Source organism: Xenopus laevis, chromosome 5S (assembly GCF_017654675.1).
Source record: "Xenopus laevis strain J_2021 chromosome 5S, Xenopus_laevis_v10.1, whole genome shotgun sequence".
Lineage (NCBI taxonomy): Eukaryota > Metazoa > Chordata > Amphibia > Anura > Pipidae > Xenopus > Xenopus laevis.
The window spans coordinates 133,090,781-133,117,701 of NC_054380.1; the positions used below are offsets into that span (position 1 = coordinate 133,090,781).

Consider the following 26,921-nt stretch of genomic DNA (forward strand, 5'->3'; position numbering starts at 1 on the left):
TAACCATGTGTTTGAAATGGAGGAAGAAACAATTTTGTTCAGAGAAGGAGATGTGAGCAAATAGTAGAGAATGGACTGTCACTTTCTCATGGATTACTGTATAACTATAGGGACAGCACAACCAGCTCTGTGTATCCCACCAATGATCAATAAATAAAATGTTTATATGAGATTTCAGCACCTGTTTGTCACATTACATGAGCTTTTACATGTGGAGCCTGGGGGTAATGTGACCACATATTTCTGTCCATAATCTCCCCTCCCTCCCAAGCAGTCTCATACCTGCCTCATCTCTCTCTATGATCTGTCTCCCCTCCTCACAGACAGTCTCATACCTGCCCCATGTCTCTCTATACTCTGACTCCCCTCCTCACAGACAGTCTCATACCTGCCCCATCTCTCTATATTCTGTCTCCCCTCCTCACAGACAGTCTCATACCTGCCCCATCTCTCTATATTCTGACTCCCCTCCTCACAGACAGTCTCATACCTGCCCCATCTCTCTATATTCTGTCTCCCCTCCTCACAGACAGTCTCATACCTGCCCCATCTCTCTATATTCTGTCTCCCCTCCTCACAGACAGTCTCATACCTGCCCCATCTCTCTATATTCTGACTCCCCTCCTCACAGACAGTCTCATACCTGCCCCATCTCTCTATATTCTGACTCCCCTCCTCACAGACAGTCTCATACCTGCCTCATCTCTCTCTATGATCTGTCTCCCCTCCTCACAGACAGTCTCATACCTGCCCCATGTCTCTCTATACTCTGACTCCCCTCCTCACAGACAGTCTCATACCTGCCCCACGTCTCTCTATTCACCGCCAACCTTTTCCTTCCAGTTACAGCGCCTTCCCTTTCCTCCCCAGACAATGGCCCCTCCCCCACCCGTTCATGCTGACGGTCCTGGGAATCCAATTGGCTGAGCTGCGGACCAGCTGAGTTACTATTGGCTACTGGCCATGAGTTGTCAGTCGGACCCCAGTCCTTGTGTCAGTGCCTGGGAAGCGGCGAGCAGAGAAGCAGGAAGCGAAGAATTCCTCAGACAGACAGACAGACAGACAGACAGACAGACAGACAGACATGGGAGTGGATCTGGAAACTATCTCACCCGGAGACGGTACGGTACCCCTTGTCCGCAGCCCAAATACTCACTCATTTATATGTCGTATTGATATCATCTGCCAACTCATGTCATTAACTGTATGATCTGCTTTAATTCCCTTATCACCTGCTCTGCTGCTCTCTACTGTAAATGCTTCCCCATTCCCCGTATCCCCCTGATGTACCACTAATCCCTGCCCTGTATCCCCCTGTACCCTAAATATCCCCCAGTAATCCCTGCCCTGTATCCCCCTGTACCCCAAATATCCCCCAGTAATCCCTGCCCTGTATCCCCCCAGTACCCTAAATATCCCCCCAGTAATCCCTCCTCTGTATCCCCCTGTACCCCAAATATCCCCAGTAATCCCTTCCCTGTATCCCCCCTGTACCCCAAATATCCCCCCAGTAATCCCTGCCCTGTATCCCCCTGTACCCTAAATATCCCCCCAGTAATCCCTGCCCTGTATCCCCCTGTACCCTAAATATCCCCCCAGTAATCCCTGCCCTGTATCCCCCCTGTACCCCAAATTTCCCCCAGTAATACCTGCCCTGTATCCCCCTTGTACCCTAAATATCTAGTGCCCCCCCAGTAATCCCTGCCCTGTATCCTCCCTGTACCCTAAATATCTAGTGCCCCCCCAGTAATCCCTGCCCTGTATCCTCCCTGTACCCTAAATATCTAGTGCCCCCCCAGTAATCCCTGCCCTGTATCCTCCCTGTACCCTAAATATCTAGTGCCCCCCCAGTAATCCCTGCCATGCCCTCTATCCTCAACTGCTGTACCCTAAATATAGCGCCATGTGTATTGCTGTAGCCTAAATATGTCATGGCATGTAATGTAAGCACTAGTCTTTTTACTGTTTACTGCTGCTCCCCTACTTCTCTTCTTCCCTCAGTTACGCTGTATTCTCTTCTGTACCCCCAGCATTCCTTCATACACTCTATGCACTGCCCTAACCGCATTGGCTCATGTACTTGCAATATCCTCTCCCATATACTGTTACTGTACATTACTGTACCCCCAGTGTTGACATTCACTCTATTCACTGATGCACCCCAATTTTTTCCTGTTATATACTGTATACCTTATATATACCATTCCATATCCCCTACCTCTGTACTCCCTGCTACCCCCTGACATGTTTGTAGGCATAGCTAATTCATTGAATGTACTATATGCACTGCTGTACCCCCCTCATATCTCCTCCTATGTACTATATGCACTGCTGTACCCCCCTCCTATGTACTATATGTACTGCTGGACCCCCCTCATATCTCCTCCCATGTATTATATGCACTGCTGTACCCCCCTCCTATGTACTATATGTACTGCTGGACCCCCCTCATATCTCCTCCCATGTACTATATGCACTGCTGTACCCCCTTCTCTCTCCTCCCATGTACTATATGCACTGCTTGTACCCCCCTCATATCTCCTCCCATGTGTTATATGAACTGCCATACCCTTATATTCCTTGTGAGTCCTCCATTCATGTATGCACTGTGTTGTGTGGTGTGTGCCCACAAATTCCTACAATCTATTCCCATCTTGTGCAGAGAACTCTGCCTTATAATTGACTGAGTAGCTTCCTGCACCCTCCCTTCGCTTCCCTCTTAGAGTATTCCATCCTTTTATGGATCCGAGTGCTGCATTCTCGCACGACCCCATTTCATCTTATATTGTGATTTTTCGTAGACTTCTCCTGCCTGTCCCATCCCCTGACTCATTTATCCTGCTCTATGTATGTACTGCATTTAACTCTACCCAACCAACCTTGCTCCCCTGCACCCCAGCTCTACTGTCCCTCTCAGGCACCAGGCAGACCTCAAACCTCACCTCCCAACGTTCTCCCCTGCACATAGACAGAGATGTATTTCTGCTCTCAGCCTACCTCTTCTGCCCATACACAGCACACACTTTCTGCCCTACCTACCTCTCTTGCACACCCACCTGCCTCATATTACATCAACAATGGAGGCCTCTCTACCCAAACTTATCTGTTGTGGACTTTCAGAATGCAGCCCTCTGAAACCCAGTTGAATTGTATTGCCCTAACATAATGTAGCCTTTTGCACCTACCCATTGTGTAGCAGTTTATGCACAGTGCAGTGTTGCTATGTGTTCCTCCCTTTCTGTCCTGTAGATTTACTATGCCTTGTCTGTGGTTCCTGCAACTCCTGCTGCAGCTCTGTACACATTGCATGCTTCCATCTTTATACCCAGGCAAGGCTGGCAGAGATTCCCCAATAAATCTGGCACCTTGTGGGAAAAGTCTAAGTAAATCTGCGTCTCATGTATTTTCTGCAGGCACCAGGCTCAGTGCATGGGCACAAACCCATTTAATGCTGGGCTTTTCTGTTTAGCTTGCAGAAATAAAGGTAAATCTCTATCTAAGAGAGAGTAGTGTACTAGAAACACTGACATTATGATTAGCAAATAAATAAGTAACTGCAGTCTCTTTTTATATATATATATATATATATATATATATATATATATATATATATATATATATATATATATATATATATATATATATATATATATATATATATATAGAAAAAGAGACTGCAGTTACTTATTTATTTGCTAATCATAATGTCAGTGTTTCTAGTACACTACTCTCTCTTAGATAGAGATTTACCTTTATTTCTGCAGAATAAAATCCATATAATTTGCTATAATGGGGTTTGTTTATAAAATTCTCGACTCCGGGGATAAGACTTAAATGCTGCATCAATACACAAGGGCAGCAATAGAGACTCCAGGTGCAGAGTTCTATAAAGCAGACATGAGCAACCTCCCAGAATCAGCTGTGGGATGGTTTTGGGAGTTGTAGTCTGACTATAGCTGAAGTGCCATTGATTGGAAAATCCTTTAATATGTAATTTCTAAATAATGGGGCTCATCAGTTTCAGTATTAACCCGGGCCCCACCAAATAAAACATGATTATAGTAATAAACGTAATCTAATGAATTATAGAATATTCATATATTTCCAATCCCTCTGTCAGCCTTGTTATGTATGTTGAGCGGGTGCCGACTGCAACAAGCTGTTCACGTATAGTCCTATCCTGATAGGTCTGCGTAAGTCCTGCTTTATAGTCCAGTGTTTGGCCCTTGGGTGCAAATGATCAGATTGGCCCAATTTGGAATGGGTGGGCGAGTTAAACGAGGATCGCTTGGCAACTTCGCCAAAAGAGTGGATCTTGCCATGTACACCCAGAACGGAATGAAGCTTTTTCGCAGCTTGGGCTGTTCGTTTTGGTGTTTGCTGTGGGAAAGGACTGGGTTTATAGTTTGTCATGTTCTTTATGCGTGACATTCATACCGAGCCGATGTGTAACAGGACCAGTCACTGCAAATGGCCAGGAGAAAAGGTCAGCCATAAGATGTTGCTATGTTTAACACTCTCTGACCCAGCAGCAAAGGAGTTAACCATTTAAGTCCGGATATTTTTTATTTTTACTTTTTTATTTGACCAAAGAGTGTAATGTTACAAAGCTAAATTGGTTACATGCTAAATTCCCTCTCTTTATATTTGCATTAATTTATTTTATCTTTCTGTACAAAACCTTTCCTTATTAAGCGTAACCATTGCCCATTGCCCATTTGTCCTCCCATTATGCAAGTCATTCTTACTGGGATAGTGTTTTTGGAGCCTTCAAGTCCTTTCTCAACCTCAAGTCAGACCCAGATTAGGGAGGGGTTGGTTAGGGTTGAGATACACATGGGAACATTTCAAACCGGCACAAGACTAGATCATAATTAGAGGACACAAGTTTGGATTACTAACCATAATGATGCTTGGGACTCCTATGTGTTTCTTGGGTTATTCTGGAATCTCAAGAAATGTCATGCAAGTTGACCAAGTGATATGACCAGATGTAAAGGAGTGTACATGTTGCATGACCAAGGTGGTGGGGTGGAGAGCTAAAACAGAACTGGGGATTACTTCATTTGTAATATATGCAATACACTAAAGTCCCAATATGCCAATCTCAGTATGCAGACCCGTCAGGAACAAATAGCATCAACTGGTCAATGTGGTTCTGCTTGGTAAGACACGTGGCTAATCCTTGGACAAATTGCACAGGATGGCCATTTAGGTCAGTGGTTTCTTCAACCTAAGCCCCCAGATGGCAGGGGAGCTAAATTGAAGGCCAGTTAGTCTAAGAATTGGGAAGAATGGCCAGTTGCTCTTCAAGACATACCTAAATGCTTCTCTAGATATTGTTGAAGCCGTGATGGAATCACTTATAGACTAGTACTATATCTGTACATTTCATGAGCTAAGGTGGGTCCTGACTGAGGGTTGGATGTTCAAGAGAGGCCCTTACTAAAGGTTGGAACCTGTTTTAGACCCATAAACAGGTGATTAGGCTGCCATTCTGGAGAGGCCAAGTCAGCAGCTCATATCAGCTCAAATGTGAACCAAATTCTTAAAATGACTTATAGACTTGTACTATATCTTTACATTTCATGAGCTAAGGTGGGTTCGGATTGAGGGTTGGATGTTCAAGAGAGGACCTTACTAAAGGTTGGAACCTGGTTTATGCCCATAAACGTCATATCAGCTCAAATGTGAACCAAAGTCTTAAAATGAAAGACACACACGTCATATATTGCGGCCCTGTTTGACATCACAATGAACATTTTTTTTGTCATGTCACAGGACTTGTCCCCACACCTACTATAACGTCACAGGGTATTCTTCAGCACATTCTATATTACAGTGAAACCTCGATTTTAAGGCCCCTGATGTTAAGTTTTCTCGCATTTTACATTTTTTATTTGTGATCCCACCAATTTACAATGCATTTCAATGGGTGCGTTTCCCTCTTTTTAAGTAACGTTTTCCTTGATTTTACATCACAATTTTGTCCTGATGTTCCCAAATACTGCTTTTTTTCCTCCATGAATGTTATTATTTGTGAAATTAAGAGGTTTAACATACTAACCAGATGTATATTTTGCCATGGTTTTGTCTGTAAATGGTCAATTGCAATGCCCCTTATACAGTCCTGCACCAATCACTTATTGCTTTAGCTTGTGTATGTGACTGGCAGAGAGGCCTGTGCGGCCCCCCCATAGTGTAACTTTAACACTGCAATGTTTAACCCTTGTTATTAACACAGTAAATATTGTATCTCAAAGTAAAACTGACTCCTGTGCTTATATTATTTCAGTACTTGAAGAAAAAGTTACTTTTACACATTTTCCTGATATTACATTTTCCCGGATTTTACATAATTTTTTCCTGGTCCCCTGAAAAACGTAAAATGGGGGTTCTACTGTAAAATCATCTGAAGCCACATCTTAGCAGTTACCCAGAAGAGCTATTTCAGCCAGTGATCTGTAGTTCAGCTAGTGATCTATTGCATGTGCCAGTGCTCTCAGTAATGTCAATGGTCCCCTCTGTTACACAGGCACAATTTATTATTAATGCTATGGTGTTGATAATTGATTAAAGAGGCAATTCACAGTAGTGACACACGCTAAGATTCCGTGAGATTTGGTCGCCCCGGGGACATATCGCATCTTCCCTGGGCAACTAATCTCCTCGAAAAAGCCTTCCCACCGGCTAGAATCTACATCGCCGGTGGGATGGCACTCGGATCGCTTTGTTTTCCAAAGTCGACCGAAGTTGCCTCACGAGGAAACTTCGGGCGACCTCGGAAAATGAAAGTGCCATCCCATTTTTGAGGAGGTTAGTCGCCCAAGGATGAGGCGATTTCTTGCTGGACGACTAAATCTCCCCGAACCTTAGCGTGTGTCCCCACCCAGATTTAACTAGCAGATGCCTCTAGGCCCCTGTCACTGGCTTCTTATGACTGCCCCCTTCACTCATGTGCATGCACAAACTTCCCTCCTAGGGTACGGAGTGTTGGGGATTGGCAGACAGGAGAATTAAAAAACAAATCTCCTGCATGTCCCCAGTGCTTTGGAACCTATTTAGATGCAGCTGGGTGGCATTGCTGTCCCTAAAATCCTGGCGTCCTAGGCCTGGGCCTTTGTGGCCTTCCCACAATTCCAGGCCTGAGTTTACAGACCAAAATAATATCAGTAAAGCCTTGTAATACTTTAATTCCCATCCATTAGTGAATAATGGTAGATATGTGTCAGCTTGATGGTAGTTTAAACCTTCTAGTGAGAAAACATGGAACTGCTGTGAAGTCCATCTGCCAAGGAAATGGTCTCCATGATTGTAGATAGATATAGTAGCACTTTTGTGTGGGTTACCTAGAATACCTTTATGCACTTCTTCTTGTACAATAAATCATTGAACCCTTTGTGCAGTTATATGTTACCCCAATCATTGTGCCTTTTCAACAAAATCTTGTATCAAAATGTGTGTGTGTGTACACTGTGACCTTCTAATTATTGTAATTCACTATTTAATACAAACCCACCATTGCAGAAACTAGCGCCATTAGATCATAAAATTACATTTGTGACTAGTCCATGCAAATGTGTGGCAAAATCTTACACAATTCATAATAATATCCCCCCTGCACAGAGTAAGGTCCATACATAACCAGTTTGCTGATCTGGTAGTGTAAAGTTGGCCATACATTGGCCAATAAAAGCTGTCAACAGACCGAGTCGGCATCTTATTGGCCCATGTTTGGGGCCCTCCAATGGGCTTCCTCGATCGATATGTCAATCAGGCAGAGTTAAAATTCCCATCGGATCACAGGTACATCTGTTTGTCGATCCGACCGCCTGTATTGCCGGCATTATGATCCGATCGTTGGGCCCTAGGACCCATGATGGGATCAGCCCAATATCACCCACTTCGATTTGGGCATTTTGGGGAGAGATCCGCTCGTTTGGCGAAATCACCAAATGAGCGGATCTCAACCTTAAGAAGTTGACTGCCCAGACCCATCAAACTGACCACCCGTGCAGTAAATTAGAATGCTGACTGGGAGCCAAGTCTTTTCTCCAACATCAGTGTCCTTTTACATATGAATGGAAGTAAATCCCACCAGCTGTGCTCCAAAATCTAGTGGGAACTTTCCTAGGAGAATAGAGGGTAAAGACCAGTTTAGCAGAAAAAACAGGACTAAAGGTGCCCATACACTGAGAGATCCGCTCGTTTGGCGATGTTGTCAAACGAGCGGATCTCTCCCCGATATGCCCACCTTGAGGTGGGCAATATCGGGCTGATCCGATCGCGGGCCCTAGGGCCCAACGATCGAATCCTAACGAATACCAATGGGCGGTCGCGGGACCGCATCAACGAATAGATGCGGCCGCGATCCGACGGGATTTTTTGTCCCATCCGATTGAGATCTGGCCGACTTTCGGCCAGATCTCGATCGGTGAAGCCCGTCGGGGGGCCCCATACACAGGCCAATAAGCTGCCGACACGGTCTGTCTGCAGCTTTTATCGGCCCGTGTATGGCCACCTTAAGTTCTTATTCATACACATGATTTTGAAATGAGAAGTTGACAGTTGTCCACATTCTTTTAGCCATATAATGTATGAATACTACAAGAGGAACCTCTCTGGAAAAATATGGGATCACAGCACTAAACTCAGAGTATGCATGGTATCATCTGTATTATTTGAAAGGGTACAATTTGCACTACTCTAAAAAGTTTAATCCACAGCTTTCAAATCAATTGAAAAATAAAAGGTACAATTAAGTAATTTATATTTCTTTTCATTCTACAGGTAGGACATTTCCAAAGAAGGGCCAGACATGTGTAGTCCATTACACAGGTAAGACCAGTCTTGCCCACGTGATGCAAGTACTGAATAACCAAAAGTAATCTGGTGTTACAATTGCCATTTATAATTATGAAAGTGATATTGGAATTGGATATGTTTGCTTTGGTGCATCGCCTGAAGTAATAACCGTTAAATAAGTTGACTAAGCAGGCTCTGAGTGCTTAGCTGATATTTCTGTGTGAATAAGCCAGTTGACTATTATGGCAAGTGTGTATGAATCTAGTTGGACAATTTAAAAAGAGCAAAAAATGATAAAGGGACACCATCATTTATATTGGGCTGAAGTCAAACAGAAGATGCATAGTGCATGTACTTGAATAACTGTTTGGATTGTGTTGATTTGTGAAAAGAAGAAACATTGGTTGTGTAGGTAATCAAGAACTATTGGATTCTGACAAATGCCAAACAAAAGATTCAGCAGAATACAGAACCTGATCCCATCATCTGGGTCTAAAACTTACCTGTGAGCTGTGAATTTAATGGTTCTGATTTGGTTTGGCAGACCAATTTAGATTTTGCCAAATCCTACAAAAAGTTCTGGGGTTGAGCCAAATCCAAAAGCAAATCTTGGATTCGGTGCATCATGACTTTATAGTAATGCCGGGCCACTGACAAATTTTAGAGTGTCTTCCAAACCATCTTGTAAACAGAACATGGCCATGCCAGGTTACTATGAAATATATCTCGATAACAGGAACTGCAAAGAAGCTTTGTCTATATTCCCCATCCTCTTAACTGGTCCACCTTTCTGAAAAATACAATTAAGCCAGCACTCACCAGGAACTCCAATTTCCCATTTAGTAATCAGGTGCACGTCATTCGGTGTCCATTCCAACCGACTTTAAATGTCAACACACACTGTAGCAGACAGCACCATCAGGAATATTTGTTTAAAAAGCCTTTATTTTACTTTTCTTAAGGTGGCCATAGATGCAAAGTTGCCAAACGAGCGGATCTTTCCCCGATATGCCATTAACAAACATGGCTATATCGGGTGTTATCTGATTGTTCGGCCGTATGGCCGAACGATCCGATTACGATGTGCCGTGGGTTCCGGCGGGATCGGTCGGGTCAAAATCAAACCTGACCGATCTCCGCCGGACGAAAGATGTCGGCACACGCCACACACGATCCGAAAATCGTACGAATCCTCGATTCGTACGATAGGATCTGTGTGTCTATGGCCATCTTTAGACTTTGTGGTCAGGACAGTTACAACGTTTCAAGCCAAACAATGACCCTTTATCAAGCTTGATAAAGGGCCATTGTTTGGCTGGAAATGTTGTAACTGTCTTGATCACAAAGCCTAAGAAAATGGCTTTTTAAACAAATATTCCTGATGGTGCTGTCTGCTACAGTGTGGTCCACCTTTCCTTCAAAGAGCTAAAACTTTACGAAGAATTAGTTGAGAAATATAACAACCCAAGGCCATTATAGCCCTTTCGCAGTGACCCGTCACTCCAAAATGCCCCCAGCAGCTCCCCATCTTCTTTTATGCGGTTCGACCAAGGAAAATAAATCTTCTCTCACCACTTGTTCCTGAGCCGTTCAGCGTGTGCACGTTGTTTGGAGCTCGAAAAAAAAATGTTACCTTGCAACTGAAACTTTAAACATCTGAGAACAATGATAAAATTGATTTATTAAACACCAGCTATACTTTGTTTTCTTCTTGGAAATGTGCACCTTATAAAACAAACCATAGTGTTTTCATGTTAACTGTCCAAACATTGGTAGCATTTCATCTCGTACTCAAGCAGAGAATATAGATTAAGCTACTGCAGGGCCCGACATAAAGCATTGCTATTGATTTAGAAGGAGCCTTGCCTCCAGCGCCAAATCCTTTAATATTCTTTTAGAAAGTGCCGTATTCCTTTCTTGGTAATGGATGGAGTATACTGTATGTATCTTATGCCTTTGGCCTTGGCCCTTCTGGAATCACTAGCCTGCGAGTCGGAGAAGGATGAATAAAACATTGCCCGCTCTATAAATTTTAATGTCTCCAATGGATTGCGGTTTCCACTACCGAGAATAGTTTGGAGATATACACTTCACTTCAGGGATAGCGAGTTAGATCATAATGAACTCACCTCCTTACGGAGGGATTGTACTAAATAATTCCTTCTTGCCACCGTGATATTTTTTATCCAGAGATGCATATGGTCCTTTAATGATAGCATTGCTGAACTCAGGGATCGCTCTTGGAAACCCCTTTTGAAACCACAATTTATTCTTGAATTTTGTGATTTGCAACTTTTTTATTCATGGTTTCAGATCCATGTCATATTGTGGTGACTTGCAGCCTATCTCTGGCATGGGGCAGATTCACTATCGGGCGAATTTCATGCGCAAATGCACTACGAATACGATAACTCACTAAAATGCGAAGTTATATCCCTGGTGTTGAACGCTGGCGGACTTTTCGCTAGCATTACTTCGGCTGTGCGAGCATTTCATAGCGAAGATGTGCTAACATTCATTTGTACCTAGCGCAAATTCGTAAGTGATCTTGCGCTTAGGTCAATTTGCATACGGCAGGTAATTAAAAGTTGTACGGACGTCTTTATTATAAATGTTGGTGCAAATGCTTGAAGTTACCACTTTTTCTTATACATGTCCAGGGAACCTTAATAAAGACAAGAGAATTAATATAATGCCCTACACATGAGCCCACTGTAAAATGAATATTCCATATGTTATGAAATGTCTGGAGAAAACCGGTTACCCAAAAAAAGTTTGTCAGCCAAGAAAATTTAAAGGTAGGGCTTTTGCAGGCAATTCCGCTTCAAAAAAGGAAAAGTCGCCAGCGTTTTTTGAACTTTAATGCATTTTCAGCACAAAGGATATGATGTAAGTGACAGAGGATTGAGGATCTAGCTTCTTTTTAGCACTTCACCTGGTCTGAGGTGGCGAAGTCAGAACGAAAAGTCGATAAAGTGTGAATGAACACTAGCGACGGTCCTGTTCGCTAGCGAATTGGCGCCTGTTAGTGAATTGGCGAGGTTCGGGTGGCCACGCTGGTGAAAAGTCGCTAGCGTTAGCCAATTCACCCTTTAGTGAATCTGCCCCTTAGAGTTGACCTGTCACCCAGACATAAAAAGCTGTATAATGAAAGTCCTTTGCTAATTAAACATTAAATCCTAATTTAATGCCTCTATGCCTTGGGCAGTCAATTACTTTCGCTTTCCATTCAGCACCTCCTAGATGTCACTGCTCTCCCCACAGCTCCCCTTCCCTCCTCACACTCTATAATTGTGTTTGGCACTGCACATGGCCATTACGTCCCCTAATCTGGGGCATACAAAAGATTTTGTGGTGATACACAATTTTGCATATGTGAGAAGAAAGTGCCCACTCCATGGTAACAGGATCCATTGGCAGTTCAGGGTAAGAGGAGCCGATATTAAGTCAATGGAAACTGATATTTGTAACCACAACTATGGGCTGGATTTATGAACAATCTGAGCTTTTGCCTTCCCTTAACAGTTTTAAAAGTCCTCATATTGTTTGTAATTTAAAGGAGAAGGAAAGCTACAGAGGCATTTTATTGCCAATAGATTAGCTGCAATAGTGCACGCTAGAATGCTGTATTTATTCTGTAGAATGGTTTGCTATACATGAGTAAAAAGCTCTAGAAGCTCTTTCTGTTTGTTTAGTATAGCAGCTGCCATATAAGCTTGGTGTGACATCACTTCCTGCCTGAGTCTCTCTTGCTCTGGGCTCAGATTACAGCAGAGTAGGGGAAGAGGAGCAAACTGAGCATGCTCAAGCTCTAGTCCTGGAGGTTTATGCTGAAATAGGAAGTCTGATACAGAAGCCCGTGATTACACAATAGAAGGAAAGAAATGTGCTGTTTCTTTTGACAGAAGACTCAGAGCAGCATTACTTTGAGGGGTTACTGGTATATTTATATAGACCTTTCTGATAAGGCTTACTTGGTTTTAACCTTTCCTTTAAAGCACCCAAGATAATGGTAAAATAATCCCATTGTATATTTTTGGTGCAAATTCTAAACAATTTAAAATGGGTTACTATGTCTTACCGTATATTCTATGGTATGCTTAGGCAAGTATCGTTCAAGCCGCTGACCCGCAGCAGTTGTTTCCACAAGAAGTAGCTGCTGTCCAATAGGATAACACAACAGTGTGTTGTCCGAATTTGTATATGTTGGTGGCATTGCAAAATCTAAGACAACCATGGGTTATCACCGATTGTGATCAGGGCCCATCTAGCTTTTTTAAAGTGGACCTGTCACCTACACATAACAAGCTGCATAATGAAAGTCCTTTGCAAATTAAATATGAAACCCCAAGAAATGTTTTCATTAAAACATCCATACCTGTTATAAAGGTGTTTAAATATCTAAACTGTCAATCAAATATTATCTGCCCCGCCTCTATGCCCGTGGCATAGAGGAGGGGCAGTCAATTACATCCTCCCTTCCCTCCTCAGGCTCTATAATTGTGTAGGGCACTGCACGTGGACATTTTGGGGTGATACACAATTTCCCTTAATAACCGTGTCCACAAAATGGCTGCTGCCTGCTTGCTGAGATTGTATAATTCCAAGACTGAAGGAAACAAAATTTAAATAATAAATATAGTGTAAGTAAAGTTTATTTTGCTCAACTAACATGATAGAAAATAATTTGAAATTATTTCTTAGGGTGACAGGTCCCCTTTAAGTTATTATGCCTGTTTCGGTTTTTTTTTAAATATTTATTTTTGTTTGTGCCACTGGGTCAGGTCGGCTGCACCTGCTGATAAATAAATATATGGATTGCACACTCAGACTTGTATAAAAAGTCAAAATTTATTATATCATATCAGTAAAAACGTACAACATCGCAAAAAACCCGACGCGTTTCAACCACCGCAGTGGTCTTCATCAGGGGCAAAAAACTTCTCAGTACAAAATGAATCAAAAAGGCAGAAAGATTGTATGTGCTGTGCAGTTTAAATACCTTAAGGCATGTTGAGAAAGCTCACAAACAATCAATGCTCTGCGTGTGACGTCATTTCCGCCTAGTTACAGGCGATGACAGGAAGTGTGCGCAAAAAATCCTTGTGTGGAACGCACATGCGTTCCAATCTCTAATGCGCATGCGCATTCTTTATATATTCAATATATATTCAATTTAACTCATCGAATATTCAAAAAAAGATTGTGTCCCACATAAATATCCTCTATTATCACACATATACGAATCCTTATTGTTACTTATTGTGGTCGAAACGCGTTGGGGTTTTTTTTTTGCGATGTTGTACGTTTTTACTGATATGATAAAATAAATTTGGACTTTTTATACAAGTCTGAGTGTGCAATCCATATATTTATTTATTGACATGATACTTATCAGGAGGCTGTGATTGGGCAGCCCCCCTTGGATTAGCACCTCAGGGTGTGCGCCTTCCAAATTCTAATGTGATAGGGTGCACCTGCTGATGTCACTGGGGTGCTGAAGGGGGTCCTGTTTGAATGTAGCCTAGAAGCCCCACATCTCATTAATCCACCATTAGCTTTGGCCAAGAAACAATTATTGGACTAGATCGTGAGATTATTTTAGAGACAGGTTCTCCTCTGAACTGTTTGCAGGACTGCTAATATTTTCTGTCATGCGTTATTTCATGCTAATAGTGACATTTGGAGAGGAGGAGGGTACCGTTGGCATTAACTAAGGTTTAGTAATTGTTGTGCGTGGGCAGTATGACACATTCATCTGCTAGGATTGTGCATGTGGGGGGACCGAAACATCATGTGCGCCAGGGAACAAAGAGTTCATTAGCATAATAACCTATAAAAGTGCATGGGAGACGTGTCTATCAGCCCCGAATGATGCAGGACGAGCCTTGTAGCTAATAGACTGTGTGTTCCGGAATATTTCAGCCTTGTTTATACCATTGTCTTGAAGGAAATGCCTTGCCATTTATTATTATTGCCATTTCTCTTGTTGTGCCGAAATCTATTTATGCACAAAAACAAAAGTCTTGTATTTCCAGTTACGCTCTTACCAAAACAATTCAGAATCGTTTTTTTCCCCCTGTGCAGTAACCCATAGCAACCGCACCTGGTCTAGTGCTGGTAAATCTTGCCCCTGTTTCTACCGTCGACAAAAGCAGCAGGCGCTCACAGATCCCATGGACTGGCAATGTAAAGGAATTGACTTTATTTAGGCAAATTACCAATGTATAAAAAGCCTTACACGTTTCGTGTACTTCGGCCTATGATTAAAGGGGTGGTTCACCTTTAAGTTAATTTTAAAGGGATACTGTCATGGGAAAAAAATTTTTTCCAAAATGAATCAGTTAATAGTGCTGCTCCAGCAGAATTCTGCACTGAAGTCCATTTTTCAAAAGAGCAAACAGATTTTTTTATATTCAATTTTGAAATCTGACATGGGGCTAGACATTTTGTCAATTTCCCAGCTGCCCCCCGTCATGTGACTTGTGCTCTGATAAACTTCAATCACTCTTTACTGCTGTACTGCAAGTTGGAGTGATATCACCCCCCTCCCTCCCCCCCCCCAGCAGCCAAACAACAGAACAATGGGAAGGTAACCAGATAGCAGCTCCCTAACACAAGATAACAGCTGCCTGGTAGATCTAAGAACAACACTCAATAGTAAAAACCCATGTCCCACTGAGACACATTCAGTTACATTAAGAAGGAAAAACAGCAGCCTGCCATAAAGCATTTCTCTCTTAAAGTGCAGGCACAAGTCACATGACCAGGGGCAGCTGGGAAATCGACAAAATGTCTAGCCCCATGTCAGATTTTAAAATTGAATATAAAAAAATCTATTTGCTCTTTTGAGAAATGGATTTCAGTGCAGAATTCTGCTGGAGCAGCACTATTAACTGATGTGTTTTGAAAAAAACATGTTTTCGGATGACAGGATCCCTTTAAGTATGTTATAGCATTGCCAATCCTAAACAAATTTTTCAAATGCTTTTCGTTATTTATTTACTTTTTTTTAATTATTTGCCTTCTTCTTCATACTCTTTCCATCGTCGTCCTCTATCTAAAAACAAATTCTCTGTAAGGCTACAAATTTATTATAATTGTTCATTTTTATTACCCATCTTTCTATTCATATTCTCATTCAAATCAATGCATGGTTGCTAGGGTAATTTGGACCCTAGCAACCAGTTTGCTGATATTACAAACTGGAGAACTGCTGAATAAAAAGCTAAATAACTCAAAAACCACAAATAATAGAAAATGAAAACCAATTGAAAATTGTCTCAGAATATCACCCTCTACGTCATACTAAATGTTAATATAAAGGTGAACAACCCCTTTAAGTGCCCAAAATGCGAAAGGCTTAATGTACATCTGTTATATGCCTAAATAAAGTAGATGTCTTTACTTTGCCTTTGCCATTACTGCTGTTTTTCCCTTGCTCTGATACCTCTACCTTGAGCTGTAGGTCTGGGGCATGTGTATCCAGCCCTCCATTGCCAATTCTGCATCCTGTAATCTTTTCTACAGGATCTGTTTAGCCAAACTAAACACAAACCCTGAAAGTCACGTGACTTTGCAGCTCAGGACAGCTGCAATTTATTTTTTGAAATTTGAATTCGCGAATTAAGGTTTGTAATCGTTTTTGGTATTTGCTCAGGATTCCATATTCGAATTGGTTACAAATTACAATTGCAGCAAATTACCCCAACGTCCGTGCATTGGATTTGGATAAGAGACTGGAATTTGAACAGGGGAGGCCCGGAATAGAAAGCTGAGTAATAAAAAGTAGCAATAACAATAAATGTGTAGCCTTACAGAGCATTTGTTTTCAGATGGGGCCTTTGAAAGCTGGAAAGAGTCAGAAGTAGAGGGCAAATAAATCAAGGCCATTTGAAAAGTTGTCATTTTATAACATACTAAAAGGTAACTTAAAGCTGAACTAAAGCTTCTGTACCAGCCCAAGGCAACCACAGCCCTTTAGCAGTAAAGATCTGTGTCTCCAAAGATGCCCCAGTAGCTCCCCATCTTCTTTTCTGCTGATTCACTGCACATGCTCTGTGCTGCTGTCACTTACTGAGCTTAGGGACCCACTCACAATATACAGTACACATAGAATAGAAATGTCACAATATAAGGCTGATTAGTAATTAATACATATAATTACTACATGGCAGCACAGAAACCAGTGCAATTAGCATCAGAATTTAATAATCAGCAAACCTGTAGCATCAGCTTATATTACAGGGGAAGCTCATTTTCCGCTGGATAATTAGTGACGAGCCCTAAGCTTAGCTTCTCAACAGCCAATCAGAGCGCACTGACACTTTCCAAGATGGTGACCCATTTGTGGCGAAATGAAACGGGTCAAATTCACCCATCCCTACTGATAAGCAAAAATGTACACAATTTATCAAAATTCTGAAGCAAACTGGCGCATCTCTACATTTTTATTATTTATTTTTTTTTACTAATCTTTTAAAGCCCCCCTGTTTTCAGAGTTTATTCCTAGTTTGATTTCCATGTTTCTGGAGCTCTGCACTTTTGAGGAGTGTCCATGTGTTGGGTTTTATTGAATTGATGATTTAAATTATGTTTTTTTCCTTTAGACATTTCCAGAATGTATTTATATTCCCAGACAGCCTCGTGTCCCTGTTGCAGATAGAGCAGCTTCTAACATTTCCCATGCAGTTGCTTTTTTCCATGTCTAATTATAGGCGCAAGTGGTGGCAGTGTGCAATTAATATTGCTTAATGGACAGTATGTGGTGGGCTTGGAAAACAGCAGACACATTAATAGGACCTGCCAGCTCCAGACAGATTAGTGCCGGATTGTATTACTGTGAATACTACTGTACTAGTCCAATCCATACTGTACGTTGGCAACTTTCAGGCTGGTTAATGGACAGTAATGCATTGGATTTGAAAAAAGCCAATTACAGTCATATGAAAAAGTTTGGGAACCCCTCTTAATTCTTGTTTATTATTTTGTTTATCATTGGCTGAGCTTTCAAAGTAGCAACTTCCTTTTAATATATAACTTGCCTTATGGAAACAGTAGTATTTCAGCAGTGACATAAAGTTTATTGGATTAACAGAAAATATGCAATATGCATCATAACAAAATTAGACAGGTGCATAAAGATATTACAGAGATATAAAGACAGAGATATTACATCAATACTTAGTTGGTTCTCCTTTTGCAAATGTAACAGTCTCTAGACGCCTCCTATAGCCTTTGATGAGTGTCTGGATTCTGGATGTGGCTATTTTTGACCATTCGTCTATACAAAATCTCTCCAGTTCAGTTAAAGTAGATTTCCAAGTGTGTTTAGGGTCATTGTCTTGTTGGAATATCCAACCCCTGCAGCGGAACTTCAACTTTGTGACTGATGCTTGAACATTATCCTGAAGAATATGTTGATATTGGGTTGAATTCATCTGACCCTCGACTTTAAAAAGGGCCCGGTCCCTGAACAAGTCACCCAGCCCCACAGCATGATGGAACCTCCACCAAATGTGACAGTAGGTAGCAGGTGTTTTTCTTGGAATGCGGTGTTCTGCTGACATGCAAAGTACTTTTTGTTATAACCAAATAATTACATTTGTATCTCATCAGTCCAAAGCACTTTGTTCCAAAATGACTGTGACTTGTCTAAATGAGCTTTTACTTACAACAAGTGACTCTGTGTCGTGAGTGCAGAAAGAGCTTCTTTCCCATCCCCCTGCCATACAGATGTTCTTTGTGCAAATTGTGCTGAATTGTAGAACGATGTACAGATACACCATCTGCAGCAAGATGTTCTTGCAGGTCTTTGGAGGTGACCTTTGGGTTGTCTGTAACCATTCTCACAATCCTCTGTATATGCCTGCCGCTCCTGTATTTTTCTTGGCCTGCCAGACCTGGGTTTTACAGCAACTGTGCCTGTGGCCTTCCATTTCCTGATTCCATTCCTTACAGTTGAAGCTGACAGTTTAAACCTCTGAGATAGCTTTTTGTAGCCTTCCCCTAAACCATGATACTGAAAAATCTTTGTTTTCAGATCTTTTGAGAGTTGCTTTGAGGATCCCATACTGTCACTCTTCAGAGGAGAGTCAAACAGAAGCACAACTTGCAATAGGTCACCTTAAATACTTTTTCTCATGATTGGACACACCTGCCTATGAAGTTCAAGACTTAACAAGCTAATCCAATCTGGTGTTGCCAGTAATCAGTATTGAGCAGTTACATGCATTCAAATTAGCAAAGGTTTTTCACATTTGATTTAATTTCATACAACTGAATACTGCTTCAATAAAAATCTTTGTTTAGAAAACCCCCAGTACTCAGATGTTCCTGGGAAATGAAAGACTTACCACTGTTATCTTTTTTGTTGCAAGTGGAGTAAATTATTATGGAGGCTGAGAGGGGTTCCCAAACTTTTTCATATGACTGTATATATCACTGACTGGATCTGAAACATGACGTCAAGCCCCGGTGGAATTAAAGTGTATTGTTGGAGAACTTTATTTCCTGCTGAGAAGATATAACTCCATTATGGTGTTTAATTTTGCTGGGTTTCTACAGATAATGCTGTTTCGGAGAGGTTTGCCATTGGAGGAAATAAAAAAAGAACTGGTCAGATGTGATTGTGTTTAGGAGCTGGGGGAGAATAATGTATGTTTTAATAAGTTTAATGACGTGCCAAGATACCGCATAGCTAAAGAATATATAGCTGCCTAATCTTTATCAAATACTGTATGTATCTAAAGGCAATGAGGTTGTTTAAATAGTTGGTATAACTTCACTTTCCCTTTGTATAATGAAAGGATTGAAGGCGAATGAAGACCATTTTGACAACCTCAACAGAAGCCTTCCTTCCGCCCCCCAACCACCGACATCCTCAGTCCCCATGATAACATGCCATGTTGGCAGTACCATGTTTGAGTCTGGTGCTGCCCTACACGCCAGGCCTCTAACCTCCATCTCACCATCAACACAAAGGGCAGTACAGTTATGGAAGGGGGGTTTATTTTTGCGTTTTCCCCACTATATAGACTTGAGGCCCACCCCCTTAAAGGAGAACTAAACCCTAAAAATTAATATGGCTTAAAATGCCATATTTTATATACTGAACTTATTGCACGAGGCTAAAGTTTGAGCTTGTCAATAGCAGCAATGATCCAGGACTTCAAACTTGTCACAGGGGGTCACCATCTTGGAAAGTGTCTGTGACACTCACATGCTCAGTGGGCTCTGATTGGCTGTTGAGAAGCTAAGCTTAGGGCTCGTCACTAATTATCCAGCAGAAAATGAGCTTCCCTGGCTGTAATATAAGCTGATGCTACAGGTTTGCTGATTATTAAATTCTGATGCTAATTGCACTGGTTTCTGTGCTGCCATGTAGTAATTATCTATATTAATTACTAATCAGCCTTATATTGTGACATTTCTATTCTATGTGTACTGTATATTGTGAGTGGGTCCCTAAGCTCAGTAAGTGACAGCAGCACAGAGCATGTGCAGTGAATCAGCAGAAGATGTGGAGCTACTGGGGCATCTTTGGAGACACAGATCTTTAGGGCTGTGGTTGCCTTGGGCTGGCACAGAAGCCCAAAACATGATGTACAACATTTCTACCTACTTCTTTAGTTAGACTTTAGTTCTCCTTTAAAGCTGCTGCCCTAGGCATATGTCTTGGGTGCATATATAGAAAATAAGGGTGTGTGGCCACTTGCCTTCCTCTATTCCAACTAGCAGTATGGCCAGATGGAGTCAACCAACAGTCTTGATTGGTGATTGCTGCCACAAAGCCTGTTGGGGGAAGGACCCTAGTGGTCCAGTGGCATAGGTTGGCATGGGGTGCAGTCTGATATAGGGTACCCCTATGTTACCGCACAGGCAAAGTCCAAAACACTCTGATTTAATGTGTAGCCATAGAAAATTCTTGCTTATACCCAACTCTGTAAGCTGCCTCTGTGTGTTCCAATCTTGCAAATTCTCTCAATTAATCCCTGCTCTCCTTCCCATCCATCAGACAGAAAATCCACCTACTCCTTTTTACTGACTAATAATTATGTGGGTCTTTGTGACATGCCTTGTTGGAAGGAGCTGGCTGTGCTATTGTTCCCTTTACTTGGCTTCATGCAAATGTCTTAACCCACACACTCCTCGCCAGGCACTTTCTGCTTTCACTGAAGCAGCATTACCATTAGGTGCTCGCGTCATCGCAGGGAAGCCAGTTTTCTCTACATAATTGGAACCCAGCAAGATTCTCAAAAAATAAAAAAGATCCTTGATTCCCTACTCAATTCTACCCCTTCTGTGCAACTGTACTGCCATTGCCACCAGCTGGTTTGTAAGTGTTTTGGGAACCTAATGGTTAGACATTAGTGTGATTAGTATGAAAGTTCTCTACTGTGAACTTGTGGTCACAGAACCCCTCAGTAGCTTCTAATATCCTTATCATTTACAGTAGGGGGTACATTATCCCTTATAATACATGAGTGATACTCAGAGTTCCCTGTATAACTCAGCCTGCAGCCTTGTGCCTTTATATGGTCACAGAACAACCCCTCAGTGACTTCTAGTATCCTTATCATTTACAGTAGGGGGTACATTATCCCTTATAATACATGAGTGATACTATATATATATCATTAGGTGATAAGGATATTTAGAAATTTGAATTCAACCCAAGCATTTCCATCCCTTAGGTGTTTAGTTTAGTATTATCTGAAATTATATTGATATTGAACTCTGTTAAGCACAATGCACATTTTTCCATATTTGCAAAGCACAAAAAAAGCACAGGCATTCATCTTACTGACCATGTCTAAATCTTCAAGGAAATACTAACAAAACTATTATAGTGAGAATATGGCTTTCATTCAAACACTCATTAGCATTTTGTGTGGGAAACACTAGGCAAGGTACACATGTGGTTCAAGTTACCCTTTACAGCTTAAACTCACTTGATTTCTCATTCTGTCATATATATATATATATACATATATATATATATATATATATATATATATATATATATATATATATATATATATATATATATATATATATATATATATATATACAATTCACATATATATATATATATATATATATCTATGTCTTACAATTATGAAAAATATATATATTTTATTAGTTTAAAAAGGACTAACGTTTTCGGCCTACCCTAAAACTTTGAGAAAAGCCTTAGGTTAGTCCAAAACGTTAGTCCTTTTTAAAATTGATAAAAGATTTTTTTATTTCCAGTAAGACCTGTGGATACATATTTCCTTAGTATAGTGTGTTGCACCCCAGCACGGCATATCATATAATGTACTTCGCTGACAAAGTCTTTAGAAGTTATGTAAGGGGTTGGGTTAAATATAGATCATCAGAAAATTGTAGAAGCCAGCAGTGAAATGTTAGTAGCCTGGTATTCCCGGAGCTGCTCTATGTACCCAGCCAAAACAATCTGGAATGAAGATACAGAATATTTCAGCAGGAAAAGGGACCCCCCATCCCTCGTTGCTCTGGGATCATTAGAACATTTTTATTATCACCAAAACGTTAAAATGTTAATACATGAAATGTAGTTTTTTTTTATCTTCATAATTCAGATCCTGCAAAAAAACAAAGGCCAGATTAGAGATGTCTACTTCCAGATTGGTTTGTCCCCAGTTCCATCATTCTCAGAAACTTGAGCTGAAACAGGGAGTTGTCTCTTGTGAATCATATGCGGGGTAATTTTCCAGCCATAAAAGTGCACCAAATTAAACAAATATGCCAGTGTAATATATTATCATAGGTATAGGATCACTTATCCAGAAACTTCCAGTTCATGGGAAGGTCATCTCCCTCCTATACAGCACATTTTTCATTATGTCCCATTAAAACTCCAGGCCCAAAGCATTGGAATAATAGATCTGTGTCCATATAAAGGCATAATGCTCCAGACTTAGTTATATATATATCCGAGTATCACTTATGTAGTATAAGGGATAATGTACCCCCTACTGTAAATGATAAGGATATTAGAAGTCACTGAGGGGGTTGTTCTGTGACCATATAAAGGCACAAGGCTGCAGGCTGAGATATACAGGGAACTCTGAGTATCACTCATGTATTATAAGGGATAATGTACCCCCTACTGTAAATGATAAGGATATTAGAAGTAACTAAGGGGTTGTTCTGTGACCATATAAAGGCACAAGGCTGCAGGTTGAGTTATACAGGGAACTCTGAGTATCACTCGTGTATTATAAGGGATAATGTACCCCCTACTGTAAATTATAAGGATATTAGAAGTCACTAAAGGGGTTCTGTGACCATATAAAGACACAAGGCTGCAGGCTGAGTTATACAGGGAACTCTGAGTATCACTCATGTATTATAAAGGATAATGTACCCCCTACTGTAAATGATAAGGATATTAGAAGTCACTGAGGGGTTGTTCTGTGACCATATAAAGACACAAGACTGCAGGCTGAGTTATACAGGGAACTCTGAGTATCACTCGTGTATTATAAGGGATAATGTACCCCCTACTGTAAATGATAAGGATATTAGAAGTCACTGAGGGGTTGTTCTGTGACCATATAAAGACACAAGGCTGCAGGCTGAGTTATACAGGGAACTCTGAGTATCACTCATGTATTATAAGGGATAATGTACCCCCTACTGTAAATGATAAGGATATTAGAAGTCACTGAGGGGTTGTTCTGTGACCATATAAAGGCACAAGACTGAGCTATATAGGGAACTCTGAATATCACTCATGTTAATATGAAGTTATTGAACAAGACTCTTATAATAAACAGTTAGGTTTATTAATAATATGTTGGTGGTTTACAAGTAGTAATACAAATAATAAAACATCTGTTAAAGAAATGGTGACAGTTAAATCAAGCTAGATGTTCTTGTGTGCAAAGCTGTGCAAGTGAATAGCAGGAGTGCAACAGAAATAGGAATCAGCTGTGATGGAAAAGTATCCGTTGCTAAATTGGTACATATGGGCTCCTGGTGAGTGAAATGCGGCTGTTAAATTGACTGATGACTCCAAAGTAACTTTCACTGAGTCACAGATCTCTGCACGTTGCTTTGTACTTTTTAGAACTATTTGTTTTGTCTCATGTGGCTGTTCAGTGACTGACAGATAGCATGGGGGACAGCGTGGGTTAAGGTCCTGTAGGGTTGTGGACCTAGATCGTCTTTCTTTCAGTGCAAACCTTAAGCCCATTCAGCAAGGATAGGGAGGCCTGAAGGCCAGTTATGGTGACATTTGGGGAGATAAATCTATTTGGTCTCCCAGATACAACTGAACCCCATTTTAATGTCCAGTTAAAGTGAGATTTGGGGACAATGCCTGTTTGCCCTTCTAGATACAGTCGAAAGCCCAACTTGATGGACTGTTAGGGTAAGATTTGGGGACAATGCCTGTTTGCCCTTCTAGATACAGCCAAAAGCCCAACTTGAAAGACAGTTAGGTTAAGACTTGGGGAGAATAGCTATTTGGTCTCCTAGATACACTGGAAAGCCCAACTTTGATGTCAGTTAGGGTGAGATTTGGGGAGAATACCTATTTGGTCTCCTAGATACACTGGAAAGCCCAACTTTGATGTCAGGGTGACATTTGGGGAGAATACCTATTTGGTCTCCTAGATACACCAGACAAAGCCCAATTTGGAGGTCTGTTAGGGTGAAATTTGGGGAGAATACCTATTTGGTCTCCTAGATACACCAGAAAGCCCAACTTGGAGGTCAGTTAAGGTGAGATTTGGGGAGAATAGCTATTTGGTCTCCTAGATACACCAGAAAAGCCCAACTTGGAGGTCAGTTAGGGTGAAATATGGGGAGAATTCCTATTTAGTCTACTATATACACCAGAAAGCCCAATTTGGAGGTCAGTTAGGGTAAAATTTGGGGAGAATACCTATTTGGTTTCCAAGATACACCAGAAAGTCCAACGTGGAGGTCAGTTAGGATGAATTTAGGGGAGAATACCTATTTAGTCTCGTAGATACATTGGAAAGCCCAACTTTGAGGTCGGTTAAGGAGAGATTTGGGGAAAATACCTATTTGACTTTCAAGTTGCATTTTCAGATGGAATACATATTTGCCACCCTAGTTGGTGAATATTGGGGATGCACCAATATTTTTTTTAATATCAGTAATATTATAATGAGCTAAGGGGGGACCCTGACCCATGGTTGCAACTGCAAAAGTTCAAGCAGCATTGGTTTTAGGACATAAGAACAGAGCTTAGAACTTCCAAGGATTTGTGGACTGTTGGATCAAGTACAAGGAACAGTTTTGTTATTACAGAGAAAAAGGAAATCATTTTTTAAAATTTGGATAAAATGGAGTCTATGGGAGAGACGGCCATTCCATAATTTAGAGCTTTCAAGATAATGGGTTTCCGGATAACAGATCCCATAGCTGTAGTTATATGAAGTATATAGATTAGTCACACTGCTTCTATCCTATAGAATGAGTATGGGAGTGATTTCATTATTTCTTGACCCTCCGAGGCCCATGAATCCTATAGTCCATTTTCCTGTCCAGGCTGATGGTTTCCATGGGAGAATGTATGTTCTTGCTCGCAGCCCAGTGAGCAGTCATTATTATTATTTAATTATAGCAATGGACAAGTGTGGAAAGGTCTCCAGCAGATAAATACACTAAAGAAAGGGAATGGAGCAACATTGAAAAGGTAATGTCAAAGGGAAAGTTTATATTCACACAATTACACCATTGAAATGTTAAATTGACTGATTTCAGACCTCAACGACTTCTTTGCAAAGTTTGCGACCAAATGGCTTTTGCGAACATTCGCAAATAAAACTGTAATGTAATCAAATTTCGCAATCACAAAGCGTATTTTTCTAAGAAGTATTTGACCAAACGACAGAGCATTAACCTTTGCTGAACGACGTAATATTCGCCGGTGAATGATTTCACATTGTGAGTAGCAGTAAACAATTGCAAAAACTCCATTTTAAACTTGCGATTTTTAATTGCATTGCCCTGTAAAAGCCAAATAATATATGACCTAACGAATGGGGCAAATGTGCTGTTTTTGGGGAGTTTTTTCTTTATCCACTGATATAAAATTTAAATTAGTGGAACAAGAGTCAAATCTTGACAAACAACCTTTTACGATTTCATTAAATAAATTATAAATAACATAAATTAAAGGAAAGGTATCATCAATGTGGGGTGCCGGCGGGATGGCATACGTATTGCTTCTGTTTTCCAAAGTTGCCTCACGAGGCAACTTCGGGCTACATCGGACAATTATAGTTTATATAAACAAGCTACTGTGTAGCCATGGGGGCAGCCATTCAAGCACAGGATACACAGTAGATAACAGATAAGTACTACTATAGTTTATATAAACAAGCTGCTGTGTACCCATGGGGGCAGCCATTCAAGCACAGGATACACAGTAGATAACAGATAAGTACTACTATAGTTTATATAAATAAGCTGTTGTGTAGCCATGGGGGCAGCCATTCAAGCACAGTATACACAGTAGATAACAGATAAGTACTACTATAGTTTATATAAACAAGCTGCTGTGTAGCCATGGGGGCAGCCATTCAAGCACAGGATACACAGTAGATAACAGATAAGTACTACTATAGTTTATATAAACAAGCTGCTGTGTACCCATGGGGGCAGCCATTCAAGCACAGTATACACAGTAGATAACAGATAAGTACTACTATAGTTTATATAAACAAGCTGCTGTGTACCCATGGGGGCAGCCATTCAAGCACAGTATACACAGTAGATAACAGATAAGTACTACTATAGTTTATATAAACAAGCTGCTGTGTAGCCATGGGGGCAGCCATTCAAGCACAGGATACACAGTAGATAACAGAACAGTACTACTATAGTTTATATAAACAAGCTGCTGTGTAGCCATGGGGGCAGCCATTCAAGCACAGGATACACAGTAGATAACAGATAAGTACTACTATAGTTTATATAAACAAGCTGCTGTGTACCCATGGGGGCAGCCATTCAAGCACAGTATACACAGTAGATAACAGATAAGTACTACTATAGTTTATATAAACAAGCTGCTATGCAGCCATGGGGGCAGCCATTCAAGCACTGGATAC

The 26,921-nt window shown here is 41.0% G+C and overlaps 1 protein-coding gene across 2 annotated transcripts in view; it reads left to right on the plus strand.

Moving 5' to 3' along the window:
- Positions 1 to 976: 976 nt before the first annotated feature.
- Positions 977 to 26,921, plus strand: part of fkbp1b.S (FKBP prolyl isomerase 1B S homeolog) — a 48,532-nt gene continuing 22,587 nt past the window's right edge. The window contains exons 1-2 of one of the 2 annotated variants that reach the window (XM_018265971.2): positions 977 to 1,121; positions 8,791 to 8,838. In XM_018265971.2, coding sequence (XP_018121460.1) covers positions 1,085 to 1,121; positions 8,791 to 8,838 — 85 coding nt within the window. In that variant the 5' untranslated portion in view covers positions 977 to 1,084. The remainder of the gene's footprint in view (positions 1,122 to 8,790; positions 8,839 to 26,921) is intronic. The other variant, XR_005961660.1, reaches the window with a different exon arrangement.